We start from the raw sequence: 22,340 nt of genomic DNA on the forward strand, positions 1-22,340 counted from the left end.
TGCCCAGTTAAATGAAGGCCTGTTAGCCATGATTGAATCCCAATTAGCTGTAGTTGTGGCCCACTTAGCAGTGGATGTTTCTTACAGGAAGCCCGCACGCTCAACTTGTCTGCCGTGGACAGGCAAGTGAAAACCAGGTTCCACACCTCGGACGGAAGCCGAGGAGTCTGTGCCATCGCGTTGTTCAGTGGGCTGTAGTTAAATGGCTTCATCTCATCCATTTCATATTTTTTGTTTTAGTTCTGAACAGCGCCGCCGCTCTCACAACGCGAACTACGCGCTGTGCGTAGGGCACCAAGTCCTAAGGGGGCACCAAAAATTAGGCAACTGAAAAATCATCATAGTTATAATAATTATGTAGCCGAGCGTTTAGTTGTATCATAGGTCCGGCCTCAGCCGACAAAGGACACAAGAGCAGGTCATGCGCTGGGCACAGCACGTTTATTCTCTGCTCACTTTGCAACTTCACTCATCACAGAACCCACTTCCTTTAAAACCCCCTTTCAAAATAAGAGTCACTACCAACAACCCGCTTAGAACAGGAAATACAAATCAACCCTCGACAATAACGTCATTAAATAAAATAGCTTACAATTATATTGCCGATGTTATTTCAGTATAGAAATATCAGGCACCTTTTAGGCATGTATATCACAAAACAGGCAAAACAAGAGATATATTTAATTGCTCAAAAAAAGTTACGATGGTTCGTTAATGGTTAGCCTATGCATACACCTCGAACTAGCTGACGTTATTGCTAATGTTAGCGCACTCAAATATGTTATAACTTAGGTGCAAGCTAAATTGAGATTTTACTGTTAAACATTATGCATTTTACAAGTAGGCCTAACTGACGCCAGCTAGATGTTACTTTACTTAACCTTCTATTATGCTTTTGTATTAGATTCGATTTATCAAACAGTTGATAAATAAAGGGGGAGAGCACCTTGGCTGCATGCTTACAGTATTAAATGTTTAAAAAATGTTCGGTATAAGATTCTTTGTTTGAATATTTTGATTTTGGACTTTACTTGAATGTGTGTTTTAGCTGTTCTACATAGTGTGTTTACAAAGTTAAGTAAAATTGTGTGAATTTTCTGCTTCTAAATCTTTTCTTTATTGAAGAAGATTGCTAACTTGTATACTTCTGCTTTTAAAGGCCAATTTATGCCTCTCCGTTTTTTCTATTACGGACAGATAAGACCGCCCTATCCGTCGTGAAACGCCCTCTCCGAATGCTTCGGACAGCTTTTCGTACACGTCTGATTTTTCTAACTATCCGTCTTCATGTTGGAGACCCGACGGACCGCTCTTGGCTGTGATTGGTCCGCGAACTACATAATTTCCGTATGACGTCATTTCCGTATTTCCGGACCTCAAACTTCCTGTTTACTTTTAGCAACAAACACGAACACAACTATGATTCTACGATTAATGTGACGTGTGTGTTAAGCCAGCGGAGTTGTCCGGCTGACGGTGGCTCGTTAGAGCACTGAGGGCATGTGTGCACGGTCACATACGGTTATAACGAGCTTTCAAAACGGCGCTAGCAGGCTAGGCTAGCGGGCTAGGCTAGCCACCATGCTAACTGCGGTGGTAACAGTGCAAGAACCCGCCGTCACGACTTTAATTCCACTTCTATCATGACACTGTTTCTATAATACCGTCAGGTTAGAAGCAAACACTGGGTAGTAGTTAGTGCCGGGAGTCCCTGCTGACTGTGTGTGGAAGCTGGGGGGGAGCTAGGTCAGGGTAGCTTCTAGCTACATGTAGCCTCAAGCAGATTCAAGCTGTGGAATCAGCAACACAGTTCGGAAACAAGACCGGGGAACCGCTGCGCTAAGAAACGATTACATCAGCATCTTGACCCGCTGGGTGTCACTTTATTTAGTTCTGTTAGTTGCCATGGTTCAGTGTGTGGGAGGCAGGCTAACATATAAACAGAGACACGTGGACTTCTTCTTCCCAAATGGGGTAGGCTTCTCTGAGCTCGTCTTCCGTTGCGCCACCTATGGGTTTGGCGGGGAATTGTTTTTAGACGGATAGTCGTCGGAGAAGTAAAAATCAAAAAACGGACACGTAGTAGTATATAATAGCCTTAAGTTTGTATTTATGGATGACTTTTTAATTTCTACGAAGATTTTGCACATCCCAATACTTGTGTGTAGCCTATGTATGTTTTGGCTGTTCTGTGTACTGTGTTTACAAAGTAGATTTTCCTTTTTCGTTTTAATAAAATGTTAAACTGGCAGAAACAAAGTTTTTTTCTCGGGGGGGGGGGGGGACAATTGTAAGGATTATTACTCCATGAATCCAGTGTGTCTCATACAAATATCTCTACATTATAAATATCTCTCTTCAACCCGCGTGTCAGATTCATTACAGATTTAATGCTGAGCGTATTTCTTTATTTAATTTTCTTTATTTATTTATTTATTTTTATAGGGACAGAGCATGTGTATTGATTTTTGTTAAGATCGGTCAATGTGAGCATGTTTCCGGGGTCTCGGGGGGGGCACCGTTGAATACGTAAATTTTCACCACTTTCAAATTTTCTGCAAATTTTTTTAAGAATTTGAGCATGTTAAAGCCCTCAAAAAGCCAATTAATTTGCCTGACAAAAATGGTACTGGTACAAGTACCTCAAAGTAAAAATATAAAGAGAGAGAGACGTCCTGATACTCACGCAGGATTCTCTCTTCAGTCCCGTCCTCTCACTCTTCCTGCCCGCAGCTCTGAAACTGTCACAGCAGCAAAGCAAAACATCATTCTCATAAACATGATAAATATCACTGTTAGTGTGTTTGGGTCGTTTCATTGAACATTTGCCTAAAGAAATCAAATGTGGACGAATTTCCACTTCGTCATCCCTTCTTAAATAATATCCTTTATGAGAGAAAGAGAAAACTAGATGAGGAAAAATAAACGAACATGGCAGTACAGACAGTACTCAAGTTTAGCTTTTATTTCAAGTTATTTATGACGTTTTATAGATTTATATTGTGCCAGCTAATGTCTGCTAATGTTGACAGCTTTAAGGCTTTTATTGTTTACATTTTGAAAATTGGAAGGTTTTAATGTTCTTTATTTAAATGTAACCATGTAGGTGAAACATTTTAATTTAAAAACACTTCCTACCCGAGATTATTACAACATAACGGTGTTACACAAAAGGTGTTAACGCAGTTGGTTGTCAGTGGCGCTATTTGATCCCTGCAACAGAATTAATATCGATTCCTTCTGCGCCACGCCTCACCTGAATCTCCTGCTGCGTTGTTAATTTGTGAAAGGCCAAATCCATCATTAAAAAAAGACAATTGTAACATTAATGTACATTTCATTTTTATTATTTACTCTTTTTAAAGATTTAATAGCTTGTTTTTTTCCAGATGTTTATCTTACAATATCCTCAGATTCAGTCATTTGTAAAAACATTCATGAGGCGTGTATAAAAAAAAAACAGGGCATCACCAAATAGACATCAATCCACACTTCCTCAGACATATACATACAAATGTATGCAATTGTCCCTATGTATTTTACACATACATATACACATTTATATATAAAATACACTTTTAAAGTGTTGGTTCTTTGTTCAATTCGTGGTCATAATCAGGGGGCTCCTCTTTTCGATTCTGTCATTATCATGAAAACCGGTGGAAAGTTCCATGTAGAAAAGGAAAACAATGATCGCCTGTGGCAGTCTTTCACAGAAAGACTTGAAGGCCAAAATAAAACCCAAACAGAACTTGAGTCTACCCTGCCTCTACCAAACAAGGGAAAGAGCAGAATTACTCACTCCTTGATACAAAAAGAAGAAGAGAAACATTTAGAACTGCAACGACAAACAGATATGTGCCTGTGGCCTCCAACTTCTTGGTACAGTCCAAACAATTCTCATTAGTTCTTCTTGCTTGGTTCACAAGAACAAGGTGAGCTACCACGTTATCTTCTCCCCAGTTTCTGTGGAGGAGGCCCAGAACCAATGAGGCATTTAATCCAGTGATTAAAGGCTCCTCTATCAGTCATCATATCTGATGACACTTGCTACCAAAACTTAAAATCTTAGGGTGGATTCTCTACCAACAGAATGGTTACAGTTCAGGATTCCAACACTGTCGACCAATCTGCTGAACGCATTCTGGTCAAATAAAGCAGGAATACAAGCAGAGGGCAAATAGACATGTCATTCAAAAGAAGCTTATATAAATACCCCTGACCAATTGAATAAAGGTGACACAGGAAGGAGAAAATAGATACACAAAGCAAATATGTATATCAGAAGGGGTACGCCTGTCAATCACACAAAAAAAATAAAATATATTTGATGGGATTAAGTCATAGCATAACAGCAACACAGCATTTGAGCAATCTTTATATTTCTCCTTTACATCATCTCAGTGAGAAAAGTTATGAACACAAAGTCCCATTTTGATTGGCTTCTTCATTTGACCTCAGACAGGAGAAGAGAGAAGTTTCTCAGTGATTGTTTGGGGACAGGACAGGACCTGTTCCAACCAGTAAATATTCTCTGTCAAACTGCACTCAGGTTCAGTCCTTAAAAATGAATCGTCTCTTCAGTCCTCCTTCCTCTCCGCCTCGCTCTCTTATTGCCATCCATTTTCAGTGAAAGAACAAAACAGATCTCCACGAACATTTCACAAAGACACTGTCATTGATCACAGACAAAGCAACTAACACCTTCCTTACATACAAAAGAAGGCCATAGCCTAATCCCTGTGCACGGGCTGGTTGTGTACGTTATAAATTATGAGAATATGTATAACTTTATTCTTAATGTTTTCCCAAACTACTCCTCAGTGGCAGACTCTGCAGCTCTGGAAAATTACTAGTTAAATGTTTGTACACTTTTATATGGAAATACAAATCAACCAATTGGAGGAGGGATAAGAAATGGAGTAACTGCAGGAGGAGGGATATAATAATGGAGGAAACATTCACACACGAGAACAATATTCATGCTCCTGAGTCCATGTGTGAGTAAAACAGAGTGACAGTCAGCGGGATGGACAAGGACAGTCATGTCACAGCAGACTGGAAGAGGGAGAGGATTGGAGGGACTGGTAAAAGTATAAATCTGGACGAGGGGGAAGTGGCAGTGGAGGAGACGAAAGAGGGCTAACTCCACAATCCTGCGTAGTTCCCGTGCAGGCCAGAGCAGAGAGGTCCACCCGCTACAAACAGCTTGGTGCCAGAGTCGTCGTAGCAGTGGGTGTACACCGCGTTGGGGAAGGAATGAATGTCTGAGAAGTAGCTCCTCCACGTCTCGTCGTGATTCTGAGGGTGACAAGGAGAGTTGTGGAGAAAGGAGAAGGAGGAAAGGTAAATGTTAAGAATATGTAAGTTAGTACCTCCGCCAAGGTTGCTTATGTTTTTATCTGCATTTGTTTGTTTGATGGTCTGTTAGTTAGCATGATTTCGCAAAAACTACTGGATGGATAAACACACAAGTTGGTGAAAGGATGTAGCATGGACTATGAAAGAACCCATTAAATTAACTTTATTTACATTGTGAGACAGACAATTTATGGATCAGGTATATTTAGGGGAATAATCAAAGTTGATGCCTTGTCCACACTAATGGGAATAATTTGCAAAAAAAAACAAAAAAGGCACTCAGTCTCTAAAAAGGGAGACAGTGCTGTCCCCTGGAATTTGATGAATCTGTGATCTCGACTTTATCGCCACCTAATGGTCCTGCATGATTGTTTGAGCTTTTATGGTTTTCCTTGTCTGGACAGAGATATTTTATTTCAAATACTTTTTTACATTTTTTTTTAAATTAAAATTTAATAAATGGAGGGGGAAATATCCTTAAAAAAAATACCAGCCATCCTGTAGACTTAAACGTGGTTTCATGAGTGTTGGACCTTGGTGTAGGTATCCACTCTAAGTACAATTTTAGTTCATAATTGTATAGCAGCTTTAATAGTCAGAAACCCTACAGTTCAGCAGCTCATCATCATTCCATGGCAAAAAAGATTGCAAAAAATATATAAATAAAATAAAATCATTACCAGCCAGCCTTTGCCAGTAGTGAGCTTGATGATGCCATCTCCTGGGCACTTCCGGTACCCCCCTGCTGGATTCAAAGGGTTCTCCAGGAATCTCTGAGCCCGGATGTCGTAGAAGAGCAGTGAACCTTGGCCGGTGCCGACTGTCACGATGTGTTCATAGAAACTCACTGATCGGATTCCTGCACAAACACACACTGATGTTTTAAATGCAAAGCTCCTCAAATGTAAACACCACCCCTCCTGTTTGTTTGAGCCCTCAAACCTAAAGGCTAGTTCCCATAACAGTTACACTGAGCTCTGACACATAGTTTACAAACGAAATTAAAGAGCATCCACAACTATTGTACAAGAAACAAAGAGGCCCAAATGAGAAAGATATTAAATAAGCAAACATCTTGATTGAGTAGCTGAGGGAGATCAGCAGCTCTCTGCTTGTGCGGCATGTTTACAGATCACTTACCACTTCCTCTTTCTCTGGAATTGACCGACTTGATGCTGTGTGTAGGTTGCCGTGGATCCAGAAAAGAGACATGGGCCTGAGAACCCACAGCGTACACCGACCAGTCCTGTCCATATGCCAAACACACATTCTCTTTGCAGTGAGGCAGCTTGGTGGACAGTATCTGAAGGGAAACACCATAAAATGTCAAAGATTTTAACTTGTCAACAACCGTTTCTTTGTGATATTTGAGCACAAGAGTGTGAGAATGCACATTTATGCTCCATTAAAAAAAAAAATATATATAAAAAAATATATATATATATATATATATATAAGGGAATCAGAGAACTACTTAGTCTTTTGGCGGACAAGTGATCTCAATAACTTTACTAGACAGGAGGGCAGGTAAAAAAAAATATAAAACTAAACAGAGGCTGTTATCACCTCCTGTTTATGATTCGTTGAATGTGTCACCTCAGTAAGCGGGGAAGCTGCGTCACCTCAGTAAGCAGGGGAGATGAGTCACCTAATAATTATTAGTCAAATGTTTAATTTACCTTGCACAAGCTGTGCTCAGCTTTCCAGAGGTGGAAGTATCCATCCAAAGAAACAGCACCCAGTTCCTGCAAAGAAAAAACCGCACAAGAAGATGAGACTTATGGTAAATGACAGAGGCTGAGGTGAAGTTGTGGAGAAGAAACAAGAAACAACAGCTCCTTCCAAGTGATCATTTTGATTTTTTACTTAGATGTAAATCACCCTTAATCTTAATATTTTAAGATCACATTTCCCCTATTGGGCACATTCACCAACCGTTCTAAAGAAGACATTTCTTCTTTAAACCCACTTGTGCAGTTTTTTAACGAATATTCTGACATTCACCAATGTTTTCTCATCTGGGATTTGTTCTTATGCAAAAACAGAATCTACGCACACTGAAGAGGCATGTCAAGCTTTCTCTGTTGTTTAATCAGTCTGAAGAAGGAGTCACCATTTACTTCAATAGTATTGGATTTGGCTGTAACGTTGTTTACCCCTGAGACTCCAGAAGTAGAGGACTCAAACACTTCACCCACCCCTGTATCGGCATAGTAGTGAGTAGATAAAGAGTGCATTTTCTGTTTTCACTGAACTATCACTTATGAAGAAATGTAAGAAAATCCTTAATAAGATGTTGGCGGGTCAAATTTATCACTGTAAGCAGATTCTTCAGTATGATGAGTCCCAGAACTTAAAAGGAAAGGTAACAGCGAGCTACTGGCAAACACACAGACTCAGCTGACATCTCTGACTCGTGTTGACTCCACAATAGCAACACTGTTCATCACATAATGATCAATACTTTTCTTGATCATGGTTTCCCAACAGCTGCATCAGAAGGACCCTTACTTTATGGTTGTTGTTGAAGGCCAGAGCACGGACTTTACAGTTGTATGGGTTGGTGCACTCCTTGGGGATGTCCTTGAGGGCCCGGTGGGAGATGTGGGCGTAGGAGGGTACGGCCTCCTCTGTCTGACTCCTTTCAGCCTGACTCATTACTTCATCTGTCACCTCCCACAGGCCCATGGAGCCATCTCGGGACCCTACGAATTAAAACACACACAGTCTATTATTGCCAAGACTACTCATCTACTAAATACATCCCAATGTGACATAATAAAAGATACGATTGTCAATGGGGTACGTAGAAGACTGACTTGGAATCAGAAAACTAGATTCCAGACAACTTTTGTCAAAAAGACAACTCACCAGAAACCGCCATGCTGTCACTGATCCATGCTATGGAGAAGATCCAGTCATTGTGGCCATCCTGAAAAACAAATGTTACTATGAGAAAAGCAAAACAACAAATCATCTTCAACGTCGTGTGCTTAGCTGGATTCGCCAAACAGCTGATGCCAACATGGTGCATGAATGATCAACCAATAATCTTCATATTCAACACCCTTCCTGGAATTCTTTGATTAACCCCGGCTCTGCTTTGATCAAATTATTATCTGTGGTATTCGTGTCTTGGACAGCTGAACAACTTCACAGATAATGGCCATCTAAGAGTGACTCATCAAACATGAAACCTAACTTCAGTGTGCCCCATTTGCTACCTAGGTAGTGGTGATCCCACAAAGTCAAATTTGTCCCACCACAGTTTCATTATGATTTGTCAATCTTTGCCCCACTGTTGCCCTTTCTCTTTATTATAAAAACTTTGGCTTGCCAGTCAAGTCGGCGATGTCAAAGTTTTTATTGTTCCAGGTAAGCAGACAGAAATTGACATAACATCAGAAGCTTCCACTCAACGTGTGTGCAGTCCTGCAAAGGGCATGCAGTTTTTCACTGGGCAATCACAATAATCAACCATCACCGCCCTGATCTCAGTGCAGCTCCAGCCAATGGACGTCTGTAGAGCCAAACTAATCCAAACCACTTACATCTCCAACACACACAGGATCCAGTGTGGGCAGCTGGTAGATGGCCAAGCTGTTGGGGTTGTCACCTCCTGTGGCGAGCAGCGTTCTCGAGGGGTTGAGTTCAATAGCATGGATTCCACAGCCCTGCTGGTCCATGCGTGAGCGAGAGCCTCCGGTGGGGTAGTAATGTCGCCCCGCCACCACCGCACCCACAGCTGCTGAGCCACCACCATGACACTCCCTGTCCTTCAGCATGGGAATGCGTGTTATCTGCCCTGTCAGGACATCTGCTACAAAAAGCTGTGGGTAAAAACAGGAAAGGCACACGTTTAGCCTAACATTGAGTTGACACAATGAAAGATCTTAAACATGTAAACAGGTAAATGATAATATGTGCGTCAGATTTATTTTCTGGGAATACTAGAGGATGACCCATTTTAGACTGACTATTATTCAAAAGAATATGCCAAAGCAAATCCGGATGTAAAAACCTGTGGACTACTGGAAGTTTTTTATCTGAAATTGTTGAGGCCAATAAATTTTCTCCGACTCTCTTTCAAAGGCACAATGTTGCTTAACTGGTGGTGAATCACACTAACAACTTCCAACTGAGGAGCACAACCTCGGATTTGGACCCAAAAGCAAACCACTCTTGTGTACGCTTTATATATATATCTATACAAACACACAGAATATATATAAATATATTGCGACCATTGCAGGCCAACATCATCGGCCATATGTGGGGATAGAAACCCGAAGTGGCCAAACTGAAAACCATGAGTAGGGTAACCGGTTTTACGATTAACCTCTCACACACACACACTCCTGCAGACAGAAATGTTCTTGCCGCAGATTGATGAAACGCTGAATCTTGAACTTTAACTTTAACATCTTTAACTGCATCTTTGGAAAAGAAGCAACTCCCTGTTTATACAGGAAAATAAATATGAATTCAGCAGGTTATTATAAATATCAGTTCTACGTGTGAGTTGATAATGCAGCATCAACCAAAGTCAGCAAGTCTCTAAGATGCAGGCGCAGCATTTGTTGTGTGTTATAAATACAGGGAAGAAGTAGTGGCAGGCAGGTGGGGCCAGTAACAGGAGAACTGTTATAATCTCTGACCATAGCTAACAAATGCTAACATCCACTGTCGCCACATTGCATGTGTTTAACATAACAAGCTGTTGACCTTCAATAAATAATCAAAATACTATCAACTTTTTCATTGATAATATATATTATGTCAATATAAAACTTACAATAGTTACAATAATTACAATAGTCAGTCAGTTACTTTTGAAATTTGAGGCATATTTTAACATTACCACGATAATAATGATAATCCCGAAAATTTGGGTCACTATAATTGTGATACAAAATGTTCATACCATTCCAACCTCTTTTTGCTGAATTCAATTTTTACTCCCTCATTTTATGGTTTCCAAAATATTTCATGACAGACTAGGAATGTCACGAGAACCAACACTTCGGTATAAGGGCTGGGGCACATTGCATGTCTGGGGTCCTTGTATCGTGCTGTATTACCCTGCTGCATGTCCTGGGGGGTTCGGTTTGCGTTTATTTTGGTTCGCTATGGAGTTTATTAGAAACGTATTTAAACTGGGCGACAGAGACGAGCAGAGACACATGCGCGCCCCTGTCTGCCATGAAAGTTGTTACGTATGGGTATGTCTAACCAATACATAAAGGTTAGAAATGTATGGACATCTTACCGTGTTGCACTTGGTCCCACACACCACCTGCCGGTGGTTGAGCCACTGTGAAGCAAACACCTTGTTGAGTCGGCCCAGAGAGAACTCCCTCTCCTTGAGGATGCCAGGGAGTCTGCCCGCTGCAAAGCCCCGGAGGCTCCGCTGGAAACGCAGCTCATGCTGCTGCTGAGGTCTGAACTCTCGCCCACGGAGGGCACAAACCACTGAGTGCCGACTGCACCACCACTGCTGGGCATGACGTGACGAACAAGAAACACGGCTCCGCTTGTGTGGCGCCTGACACCAACCCAGCTGAGGACAAAGAGGGGAAATGCTTTCAAGCCTTGATATTTTCTACAGGGAAAGCACAAGACCCTTGTCATGTCCAAAATGTCTGAGACAATCATTAAATATCTTTAGCAGAGAAATGTGGAAGATTGATTACAATTGCGTTGCTAACCAATGCCTGATGGCAATTAAAAGTTGATTAACATTTAAATAAATGGTCTTAATTTAATAAATAAAGTAGACTTGTTCTTAAGCTGTCTTTGTCCCTATTTTCATATGACAACTCCATTGTGCACACCAGCACAGCTTTAAGAGAATACGCAGATGATAAAAGTATTAAGCTTTATCTGACTGGGTCAATACAAACCTGGTGTTCACACAATAGGACTGAATGTGTTGCTCTCCCCCAGACATGTTAGTGCTGACTACAGTGAAGGTGTAGACTACAGCTAACATCAGACACCAGTAAGATATTAACCATGTTATCACTGGAAAGGAAGACAACAAAATCTATTTTATACACAGACACAAGCTTTTCTCTTCAAAAAACTTCAGGCAACAGCAGGCTTAGTTTTTGTAAATATTGGACATTTATATTGTAACAAAATCAGTCAATGTAAATGCGACATATTATTTTTTGTGGTTATTCATATTCGGGACAGCCACAAATAAAAAACAAGATATCATCAGATAAATGACTCCCTTCCCTCCTCCCTTCATTCATTCTGCACTGACAGATGTGGACACAGTGTCTAATCTCACATATGACATTAAAGAAATGCAAAGAAATCCTCCATCTTCTATCCGTTCAAAGTAAAATATCACCGTTGATTTGTTCAGTCTAGCCTAATCTATTCCTGTCTCCTGCTGGTGAGTGTGTGGCCCCACAGGCCCCAGACTGGAGTTCACATCGTTGCCATGCAATGCAGTAACGCATCGTCTTATACTGAGAAAACAACAATACTGCATAGTGACGACTACTTTCCGGTTGTTGTCAAAGATCTAATGTGTGGCAGCTGAGCTCAGTGTCGACTGAACGGTTAAGAGCTTCGTGCTGATGGGGAATGATGTCTGTCAGCTCAGCAAATGTCCCCCATAAATAATCTATGGTAGACACAATCCCTCCAGCTAACGCTAGCTAGCTAGGTTAAGTGGTACTCCTGGTATTTAGCAGCTTCGGAGCTAATTCAGTCCTCAGTGATGAGTTACATTATTCTGGACGGCAGCTTGAGAATTAGATGTGACGAACATAACCAAACAAGCTACTGTCAGTGTTGTCTACCTGCAGAAATGTGATTTAATCATTATCGTATTGAATGCTAGCCTAAAGCTAGCGCTTTGGATGACGCTAGCTGTCGAACTGTTAACGGACTGCCGTTAGCTAACGCCAAACTAACATTAGCAGACACTGACTTTAGAAAATAATCACACTATTGTTGAGTAAACAGGATTAAATATACGTTTGTTTTGTGTATGTTTTACAACTGTTAATCTCTTATAACCTCTACGCAGTTTAATTGGGTAATCAATCTGTCAAAACGTCATCGATATTCTGCCTCTGACGTACAGTATAAGTCTGCTAGCCCAGTGCTAGTTAGCATGCTAGCATTACTGACTAGCTAGCTAATACGGAGCCGCACCGGTTTCCGCCTACCTGTTGTTGGTCCTTGGGCTCTCCTGCCTTCCTTTTCCTGCTAACTGTTTTTCTCGCCATAATCCGACACACACAGCTCCCTCACCCACATGGAGGGTAAAAGTGACGCTGGACACTGGGTCATATAATGGCGATATGCTATTTCTGTTCCTTGGCCCTCGCTGGCAGCGTCCGTCGACGAGGTGAGGGCGATCACATACGGGAGATGTGGGTTCGTCGCTGGCTAAGATGATCGGTCCTGTCGTCCCCGGACAATGTCGCTCCGGATCCGGTGGAGTCAGTAGAAGATGTTTCCCAGAGACTCACAGTCCTTTTCTCCTGCTCGCGTCAGCAACGGCGAAAGCATTGAGCAGCGCGCAGCCGCACTCAAATTAGACATCAACAAAAACAAGGTCGTACGGGAGCGCGGACGTAATTCGTGCTCGTTCACGTGAAACGCGCCAGGCCATTGGTCAGGTGACGGTGCGAATTTCTCTCTGTTTATTTTGTTTCAGTGATAGAAATAATAGTGAAAGTAAATTATTTTCTATAATGAATCATAATATAAAACTATTTCACTTAAATGTACATGAATTAATTATATTTTAATTCTAAATTATATATTGCATTTCATTATAATTTGTATATCTCATTCAACGCAGTATAAATGTTAATAAGTATAATTATAAATAAAAAAAAATTACAAAAATTGTAATCTTTTCACTAGTTTAGCTGATTATGACTTGACTATAATTTTATAAGATTATTCTGTCATCGTCACGTTTCCTCATATGTTTATAACAGTTAAACTGGGAGCATTAAAGAGTTCCAGTAGCAACCTGAGCAATTTTGTAATTTCAAGGTCAAGAGAAGGAATCACACATCTTAATCATAAATTCTTCTGAAACTGGACTTTTTCTTAAGACGTTATTTGCATGAGCATCAAAACATGGCTGATGTTGAAATCTTAACTCACCATGATCCATTAAAAATATACTTTGTCATTTTCTTTTTATTCACCTGGGTAAGCTCAGGTGGTCTCTATTCTTATGCATATTCATTTTTTTTCTGCTGACTAGGCTGCACAATTGGATGTTTCCAGTACTCAATTAAAATAAGTGGATGGATAATTATCAGTATTTTTGCTGTCTTTCCAAATGAACAGAACGATTAAAACTGCATGTGATGTAAGAGAGAAAATGAGGAGCAGGACAGTTGCATTTCCTCAACAGCTCCATGTTACACATTTAAAGTGTTGTGAAATATCTATTTTTAAAAATGAGCTAAAAAAGCAACAACTGAGTCCCACCACTGGAAAAGATGTGCACATTTAATCATATGGATTTTCCAGATGATCCAAAAGGGAATTGAACGTTTTGCAATTGTTTGAGTAGCTTGGGAACAAACCCTCATTTCACCCACCTTTCATTTTACCATTAAGATCAATGTCCATTAGATGAATTAGAGCCCCCCAGTGTTCTACTACGAAGTGACTTAAAGTGGATCTGATAAACAAACCTTCAAACATAACCTCTAAAATAATGAGAACCTAGTTGCACCTCATCCCCACAGAACTGAAAGGTCACAACAGAGGTGGAAGGGGGCATTGATGCAGAAGCTCCAGAACCTGCTGTACTGAAGTCAGCCAAGCTTTTGTGGCTGTCAGAGTGAGAGAGGCAAGTGGACATCAGCTTGTTTTGTGTAGGATCAACAAAACCACACTTTAGTTGTGTAGGAAGACAACAACCTCTCATGTGATAATCTGTGAGGTAAGAGTCATGCTCTCCTTTTTCACAGTAAATTAAAAAGAGATGAATGCCGACAGCACTTATTTGCCAATCAAGGTATCAACAACATAAAGACACCTTTTAGTTGAAGTTTTGTGATGTCACTTTCAGGATGCTAGGATAAACGAGCAAAGCTGTTTCAATTTACTGAAAGCACATGCTCATCCCTCTGGTTGGAGTGGTACTCTACATTGGCAATCATGTGGTCGCTAACATTTTCAAACAAATAGAGAGTGATGTCTGAATAGACAATAAACTGCACAATAAATAAATGTACCAAACCCCTGGGTTGTTGTAAAATACACTTGTAAAATAGTATATTTGTGAAGCAGATAACAAGTGACAAGCCCAGCTCTGAACTAAGGAGCATTTCTCTCAAAGAGACATTTTCCAACTTTAAGCCCTTAATCTTTTACAGAGCCTCTCTCAATTCTCATCAGTACCACAGGAGCACAAGATCATGAGAACTTCTGCAGTCTTTGCCCTTGGTGCAGCTGAGCTGACATGTTTTAGAACATATTTAGGTTGACAAATTAGGGATGACGACCTCTCAACACGTGTGAAAACACTTCTTGCATGTGGTGACTGACCTTTCAACTTAACATTTAAGACAGTGGAGATGCTAACAAACCTAAAATCAAGTTGAACTCTCATTTCACATTAAACAAGAGAAAACAAAGTGGACCAGTCAACAAATTTGAAGTCATGTTTGATTAGATTTTGTGGCATGAAATCCAATAACAGAGAAAAAATGATAGAAAACACTGAAATCAAAACCTTTCTCTGGCTACATCCAAATTCCCAGCCAGGCTTGAAAACAATTTCCTTACCTCCCAACAATAACTTGAAGCTCAAAATGTCAAACAACAGTCACATAATAAGAAATATGTCTATTGCACAGTGATGAGGCTGCAGGAACAATCCTCACTTACATTTTGTTTCTTGTTAAACCACTCGCTCTTTTCCAGTCTACAAACAGAAGTGTGTGATAGTTAAGAGCATCACTTTTGTAAGTTAACATAGCTGACATCAACATATCAAACACTCAAATTCTTAAATGAATGTGTCAGTGTACTGTTTTAAATAAGTTCATAATTACGAAACTTGTGTGCAGTATGCAACACCTCAGTGCCAGAGGGTTATGGGATATTTCTTGTCTCCTGCAGAGAAACTTCCCCGACATCTTCAACAGGCCATTCCAGTGCAGGTCAAAGAGCAACACTGGGGCAGTAGTATCTCTTATGTTCGGAGTTATAATGACTAAAGATCAATTATGTTGTTTCCCAAACCTTAAAGCAAAGAAACGGAATCTTTGAACTGACATGAAAAAAAAGTGCTCAAACAAACAGAAAAACGTGAATGAATGAAAGCATAAAGTCGAACAGAGCTAGTTGCAGGGCACCAGAGCAGAGAGGGCACTTCCAGCGAGTCGGATCTGTGTCTGGTCACTGCCTGGGTTTTTTCCTCTTCCTTTCTTTTCTTTTTTTAATGTTAGTTAGTTCGGTTTGAAGAGAGCCCCCTATCGCCTCCACCATTTACTAGGTCTGCACTGAGCAGTGGAAGATGGCAGCTTAACTGTTTTGGAGCTTCAAGAGTTCAAACTGGTCGGTCCGTGTGCACATAGTGTCACCGGCTCCCCTTTCTGTCCTGAAGCTTTGCCAGCAGAATAATAAACACTTCCAAGTGGAAGCAAATCAGAATGGCATAAACGCCACAGCCCACTTCTTCCAGTTTCTCCATCAAAGCTCGGTCGTTCTTGAATAATCTATCAGTACCAAATCCTGGAGCCCAACTCCAGGATTTCTTAAAAACCAAAAGAAACCTCCACCGTGAAGAATTGTTACACTTTGACCCCCCTCCAATCTAGGCACACGGTCTTTAAGAAGTGCTGAGACACAATACGCTTAAGCACAGAGAGAAATACAACTGTTTCCCAGCTGTTCCCTCCACAGCCAAGGCAAGGACAGGGCATGGTGTGATGGGATAGGCAGAAGGGGGCTGTGTCGGGTGGTGGCGGGAAGCAAGCCCTGGGCTGGGCTCCGGTGGGCTGGTTAGCTCGGCTCAGCTGGCTGCAGCACGACCCATCAGGTCCTCTAGAGCCTTGTCCTGATCATTGTTGTGGACCAGCAGCACCTCTTTGATGGCGTCCCGCTCAAATCCCATTTCACCAAATCTCGACATTAGTTCAAGAAACTGCAGGGTCTGGAAAGACAAAACATAAAACTACTATATATAATCTATGTATGTTATGCAATCTTACAGTCTTAGGTAAATAATTAGCAGTGCAAATGAGGCAATATCACACAATGGATGTTTTAAAAATGTAAAGTTCCCCAAGAACAAAGTGTACAGACCTTTTCCTCTGAGCATTGGTACATCTCTAAACATTCCTCCACTTGACTTGCATCAAAGCCCCGATCACACAGACGTCCAGATAAAATAAGATAATCCAGTACCTTAAACAAACAGTAATTGCAAGTTTATTATATTAATATATTATTATAAGTTTAATATGCATCTCCCTTTGTCCTTATATTTATAAGGCTAAGTTAAACACTACATAAAAGACAATGAAAACCTCGCTGTGAGGTTTTTAGGTTTATTTTGTGAACACAAGCAAATGTTTTATTACGGATGGAAATTTGATGATTTCATCATTTTGTAGGGCTAATTTACAGCCCTCTGGTGGAGTATGTTGCTTAAGTTGTATTAGTAAGTGATGCCTAGTACTGGTTCATCATTTAAATGCAGTTGGTACAATTTAAACCTGGCACACCAACTCTGTGGATCTGGTTATATTTGAACCAATATCTTCTGCTTTTCAAAAAAATGTATCACGTAACAATGTTTGCACAAGTTATATTGTTAAATATAAGCTGCACATATCACCCATAACCTTTGAGACAACAGACTGTGTAATGCAAGAACTTTATTTCAATTTAAGGCTTCATTTACAGATGTACTGGATTGATGTTTCACTGAAAACAAACAGAAGCAAACACACAATTAATTGTTAGGCATGTTGGAGAGCGAGTAAGCTAGGAATCCAGATGTCTGTGCATTGGGGTTAGAGGGAATCGCACCTGCTCCACGTTTTGTCCTTGCCTCTGCATGGCCCGTAGGACGCCCTCATAGGAGTAACCCATGCCTACAAGGGTTTCCACACATTGACGCTCGCTGGGAGTCATGCTGAGCAGGGCTCCACCACACGGCAGACCAGCAGACCCTGGGTTGGTCTAGTAAAAAACAAAAGAGTTAATATATATATTATATTTCTCATATTATTTTTACCATCTCTCTGAATTTGCTTACATCTTTATTGATTCTTCTCTCTCGCCACTAAACTACCTATCTCTTACTAATGGTCAGTCTCTGCTGTAAATCATGACATTTTAACCTGTTTTTCTAGTATTAAATAACTGTACAAAAATCGGTGTGATAAGACCGAGTTAAAATGACAGAAAAAACATCTTTCAGAAAAAATTATTTGTAATGAAATTGGACTTTTTAGTTTGGCTCATTTCCCATTCACCAACATAGAGGAGGATGGGGTTTATGACCTAAACTGCAGCCAGCCCCAAGGTGGTGACTGAGACACTTTGAGTTCACTTTTGGGATGCGGTCATGTCGTCCGTCTTTGTCTACTCTACGGTATAAACGGTGTGACAAAAAGCATCAAGAATGTTACTCTGAAATGTTGTACCACAAACAATCTGTAGGTATGGAATTTGTCAAACAAGCAGTATGTTCTCTTCTACTCGCCTGTTTAGGTGGACCACTCTTGATGTGGCTAGGTGGCTCAGGGGCAACAATAACTTGGGTCTTGGGAGTGGTCGGAGGGCTTCCGTTGGGGAGGTTCTGTCTATGAGCAGGAATGGGTGCAGGGAAGTGGCTGTACCTCACTGGTTCTGGGTCACCAGAATCAGAGAGCTTGGGAAAAGTCAGAGAGCGGATGTTACAGGGTCGGTCATCGGTTTCAAATCCCACTCTCCCATGATGTCCAACCCTGTCCATGTCCAGCAAGGCAACCAACCCGTTGGGTTTGTGGGTGAAGCCTTGTTTGGCTGGGAGGCTGGTGTTGCTGCTCGGAGGAGATGGGCTGTTTCCTCGAGACAAAGACCCTATCTGGGAAAGCTCTGGTGGGGATACAGAGGGAGGCGGCTGAGGTTGGGGCTGGCTCTGGAGAATGTTCCTGAGCTCCTCCCTATCGTCCAAAGTTTTGAGCTCCAGCTTGTCAAAGGGGTCCTCTTCCCGCTCAAAGTCTGCTAGGTTGAGGCTGTGCAGCTGAGGAATACTAGGCGGGGCTTTCCTGGGGCCAAGGCTTGTAGCAGGCAGTGGAGTGAGGATGTCATTATGGCTCAGCCTCGCCAGGACGGGGTTCATTGCTGGTGGTAGAAGGTCTTGGTCATCTGCAGCTGACCGGGGTTTTTTCCCTCCACCACCATCAATGTCCTGGGCTTTAGCCAAACACTCCCTGCTGTCTGCCTCCTGCTTGTGAGCTGCCTCCTCTGCTCGGGCCTCTGCTGCTCTGGCTTCCGCCAGTTCAACCCCCCACCGCACGCTGCGTCTCTCCAGAGAAAAGTCATACTGTTGAGACCGTGATATGAGGAAGCGTGACGGGGGGCGGCACAAGAGAGTAACAGAGAAAAGGATGAATATTTATAACTACAAGAGTCACATGAAAACACAACTCCAGTTCAACAGTTAAATCGTCGAAAAAGTGAAATTAACATAAAAAGTACTTCAACTTTTCCAGGAGGTATGACGAACACCTTGCAAAATATGAAATTAATTCCAGACACATGTTATCCTCCATTTGTGAGATTAAAGCTCTGCATCTAAAGTAGTACAAGCCAGGCACAAGGAAACTTCCTGGCACGACCATTTCTCAAAACAAATAAAATTATATACAGGACTGAGGGGAGAGCCCTTAAGGATCTGTTAATAAGTCAGCATTTAAGTGCAACACACCACAGCAAACACTAGTACAAAATATTACCTGTGTGTCCACCAGCAAAGAGCCACAGTCAGGCAAGCAGAAACCAACAGGCAGCCCAACTTTGGCTGGGCAGCGGAACTTGTCGTTGATCTTGAAGGGAACTTCATCAAGGTAGCTGATGGGTCCTGTGTAGAAAAACAAAGTGCTCATGTGTTGGATATAGAAACATGGGAACTAAAGGCAAGATCATGAAGCTAAACATAACTTACAACTCAAAACAACAGGGTGGTCAAACTGTGAAATTAAGAGGGGTCAGAAAAAGGCACTCACCATTGTTGTATGCATCTGATCCAGACTTCCTCGCAGCCATTTAGAGACTCTGAAAACAGAACTGTGGACAAATGATATGAATATTAGAAGTGCAAATATTTTCTACTCGACAGACAGCTGACCATAAACAGACTTTGGTGCAAAAGTTTGAAACCATCATAAAGTGGTTTATCCCAGTCCCACTTTCACCAGTCTTCAGGTTTGGTTGGATATTTTCATAACTTTGATTTAAGTGACTCATTGAGCTCAGAAACTGATCACACACACACACACAACAGTTTTAATCAAAGCACATGAGTAATAACAATATAACATAGTTGTACAAACTGTCCCTTCTATTCCAATTATAAACACATAACTACCCCAGTGGCTTTGCAAATTCCAATTCTTTGCATCTCAGTTCACATAATCTCATTATTTGGTCATGCTGGGCAACAATGGCTGACATTATCAAAACAGAGACACCAATGTTTTCACATCTGCTGACAAAGAACTTTGATCTGTGTGCTGCAGAGCCACGTTCATTGATCACTTACACAACGGAATGTGCCTGGTTTCTAAGTAAAAACGTCTTAAAGCTCAAAGAACTGATACATGATTAGGTTGCTAACACCCAGCTCTGCAGCTGATTGCTTTTGTGTGCTTCATTCAATTACAATCCAATCTCACAAATTACACATGGGTCTTTAGCCAGTTATTTCCATAAAACTAACTCACAATTGTTCACTTCCCACCCAGCACAGTATTGCACTAAATTAGAAATAACAATCTAAACATCTATGAAACCAAAGAGAGACAGACCACTTTCCCAGGCATGTTTGGGATCAAACTTTTGCTCAAAGGAAATTGACTCAATCTGTTTTGGATTTAAATGACTGCACAGAGGTATGCACGTTACGGATTAACCAAAACTTCTGCCTAAAAAACCTAATATTTAATGCTTTGTTTAAACTCGGCCTTGATAAGTCTTTCACAGAGTTTTCAGGAGCGACTTCAGTACTGCTCCTTGTTTGTTGAGATATTCATATAGTCATAGACTCACTTTGAGACCGCTTAGAACATCATGTGCTTTAGTAAAAAATACAACACAACGCCCACAACAACGTGGTTTCAAATGACTGTATTTATGAATATAAGATTCATTCTGGTCAAACTGAGTGTGGCTAAAGCTTGAAATATGCATCCGACAGGCGGGGGACATGCACTACACTCACCAGCCAAGTCAACACGTCGACATGAGAGTTGAGTACTCAGAAGTATCACTTACTATTCCTCCGTCTCTGACATGTGTGGAGACGGGTCACATGCAATGAGAGGGTCTTTCCCTCTCTGTCAGATCTCCTCAGCAGTAACTCATGTTATTTCAGTGGTCAACCTATTGAAAGTAGCTTACAGTACTTGGGAATAACGTTATATAACAGCCCGTCACTTGCTTTTCTCCGCAGCTATTATAACTAAGTATAAGAGCTCAATCAAGAGTAATTAGTATGAATGATCCAGTGACAAACACAAAACAGCTCGTCATGGTGGCGTCACAGCTCGCTGTCTCGGTGGAAGGAAATTGTTTACAACTTAAAACGATAGCGAAATAACACCATTAGCTGAAGTTCGTCACATTTTCAGGATATTTGCGTTAAATGCGAACACTTGGAGGCTCCAGGCAGACACCTGAGGCTGGGGACATTACCAGGACACACACGGGGACACGACATGTTCATAGCGAGTGCCACACAAGTTGGGATAGCGTCAATTAGCAACAAGCTAAGCTACTATTATCTTTGGTCAACACTAGCTCAGAACGCTAACAGCAAACGTACAGGCTAGAGAGTCCACGTCCGGGTTTGACATTCGTTGGGTTTTAAGACAAATCACACAGTGAGATTGATCCATTGACCGTCACGCACCACCGGCCTCTGGCTAATGTTCTATGGGAGAAGCTACCGTCCGCACTAGCCCGCTTAGCCGTGGCCGTGGCCTGGCTTCAGCAGCGCCGTGGGGCCGGACAGGACGGACCCGCTGTCTCCGCTGCCACCGCCCCTGAAACTAGCCCGAGTCCCGGGGGACACACCCGCTGCTCTCACCGGTATCTGCTTCGTCCTGTTCTGTCCAAATACAACCGACGTCTCGGTCCAAGCGCCGCTCGAGTCTGACCGTCCTCCGGATGAGTTTTATTTATTTGGAAACCTCTTTCCTGCTTCGGCGTGGGACGCCATCTTGATTTGTCAAGCTCCCTTCCCCTGGTTCCTGTCTGACATCACTCACCTAGGTGACGTCAGAGCCTCGCAGCTCCACTTCCAGCTGAGCGGAAGGTGTCAGCTCCTGATGTGTTCTTCCTCTTCCGCTTCGAGTGATCCAGGAAGAGTTTAGTGAAGCCCGTATCGAGGCTTGTGTTGATGACGTGTGTGCTGACGTCCAAAGGCTTATAATAACAAAAAGTGCAGACTCCAGTTCATTAATTTAAAAACCTTGGTTTGCAAAGTTTGTTTATTTGCATCATACTTTATCTTTATTGCTGTCACATTGTCATCCACGATAGATATTGTATTTACAGATGTCTGACCAAAAGACTGATTAACAACATGGTCTGTTCCCAACCTTGAAAGAAAGTTGGTTCATTTAGCCCCATGACAACGAATAAGCATTGACATAATATTGTTGAAACTTAGTATAAATTCATTCCATTTAATCTCTTTCAGCTAAAACAAGCTTGAACTTTCTGAATAAACACACCTTTACTCACTATCCAGTGTAATA

General features: G+C 41.6%; 2 protein-coding genes across 3 annotated transcripts; both read right to left on the reverse strand.

The window, feature by feature from the left end:
• Nucleotides 1–3,336: 3,336 nt before the first annotated feature.
• On the reverse strand, nt 3,337–12,906 carry dcaf12 (DDB1 and CUL4 associated factor 12). Its single transcript, XM_061069085.1, has 9 exons — nt 12,552–12,906; nt 10,631–10,921; nt 8,913–9,191; nt 8,233–8,293; nt 7,873–8,066; nt 7,041–7,106; nt 6,502–6,664; nt 6,042–6,220; nt 3,337–5,301 (listed from the first exon to the last, which is right to left on the reverse strand). Exons 1-9 carry the CDS (start codon nt 12,609–12,611, stop codon nt 5,143–5,145), a joined length of 1,452 nt encoding a protein of 483 aa, XP_060925068.1. The 5' UTR covers nt 12,612–12,906; the 3' UTR covers nt 3,337–5,142.
• A 933-nt stretch (nt 12,907–13,839) lies between these two features.
• Nucleotides 13,840–21,870, reverse strand: ubap1 (ubiquitin associated protein 1). Of its 2 annotated transcripts, XM_061069740.1 has the most exons (7): nt 21,668–21,870; nt 19,587–19,647; nt 19,317–19,441; nt 18,080–18,904; nt 17,401–17,553; nt 16,672–16,773; nt 13,840–16,519 (listed from the first exon to the last, which is right to left on the reverse strand). In XM_061069740.1, the coding sequence occupies exons 2-7, from the start codon at nt 19,624–19,626 to the stop codon at nt 16,379–16,381; spliced, it is 1,386 nt and encodes a 461-aa protein (XP_060925723.1). In that variant the 5' UTR covers nt 19,627–19,647; nt 21,668–21,870; the 3' UTR covers nt 13,840–16,378. The 2 variants fall into 2 exon arrangements, with proteins under 2 accessions (XP_060925723.1, XP_060925724.1); XM_061069741.1 differs by lacking the exons at nt 13,840–16,519; nt 16,672–16,773 and adding an exon at nt 16,823–17,295.
• Between the last annotated feature and the right edge of the window lie 470 nt (nt 21,871–22,340).

This window comes from Limanda limanda, chromosome 4 (genome assembly GCF_963576545.1).
Source record: "Limanda limanda chromosome 4, fLimLim1.1, whole genome shotgun sequence".
NCBI lineage: Eukaryota > Metazoa > Chordata > Actinopteri > Pleuronectiformes > Pleuronectidae > Limanda > Limanda limanda.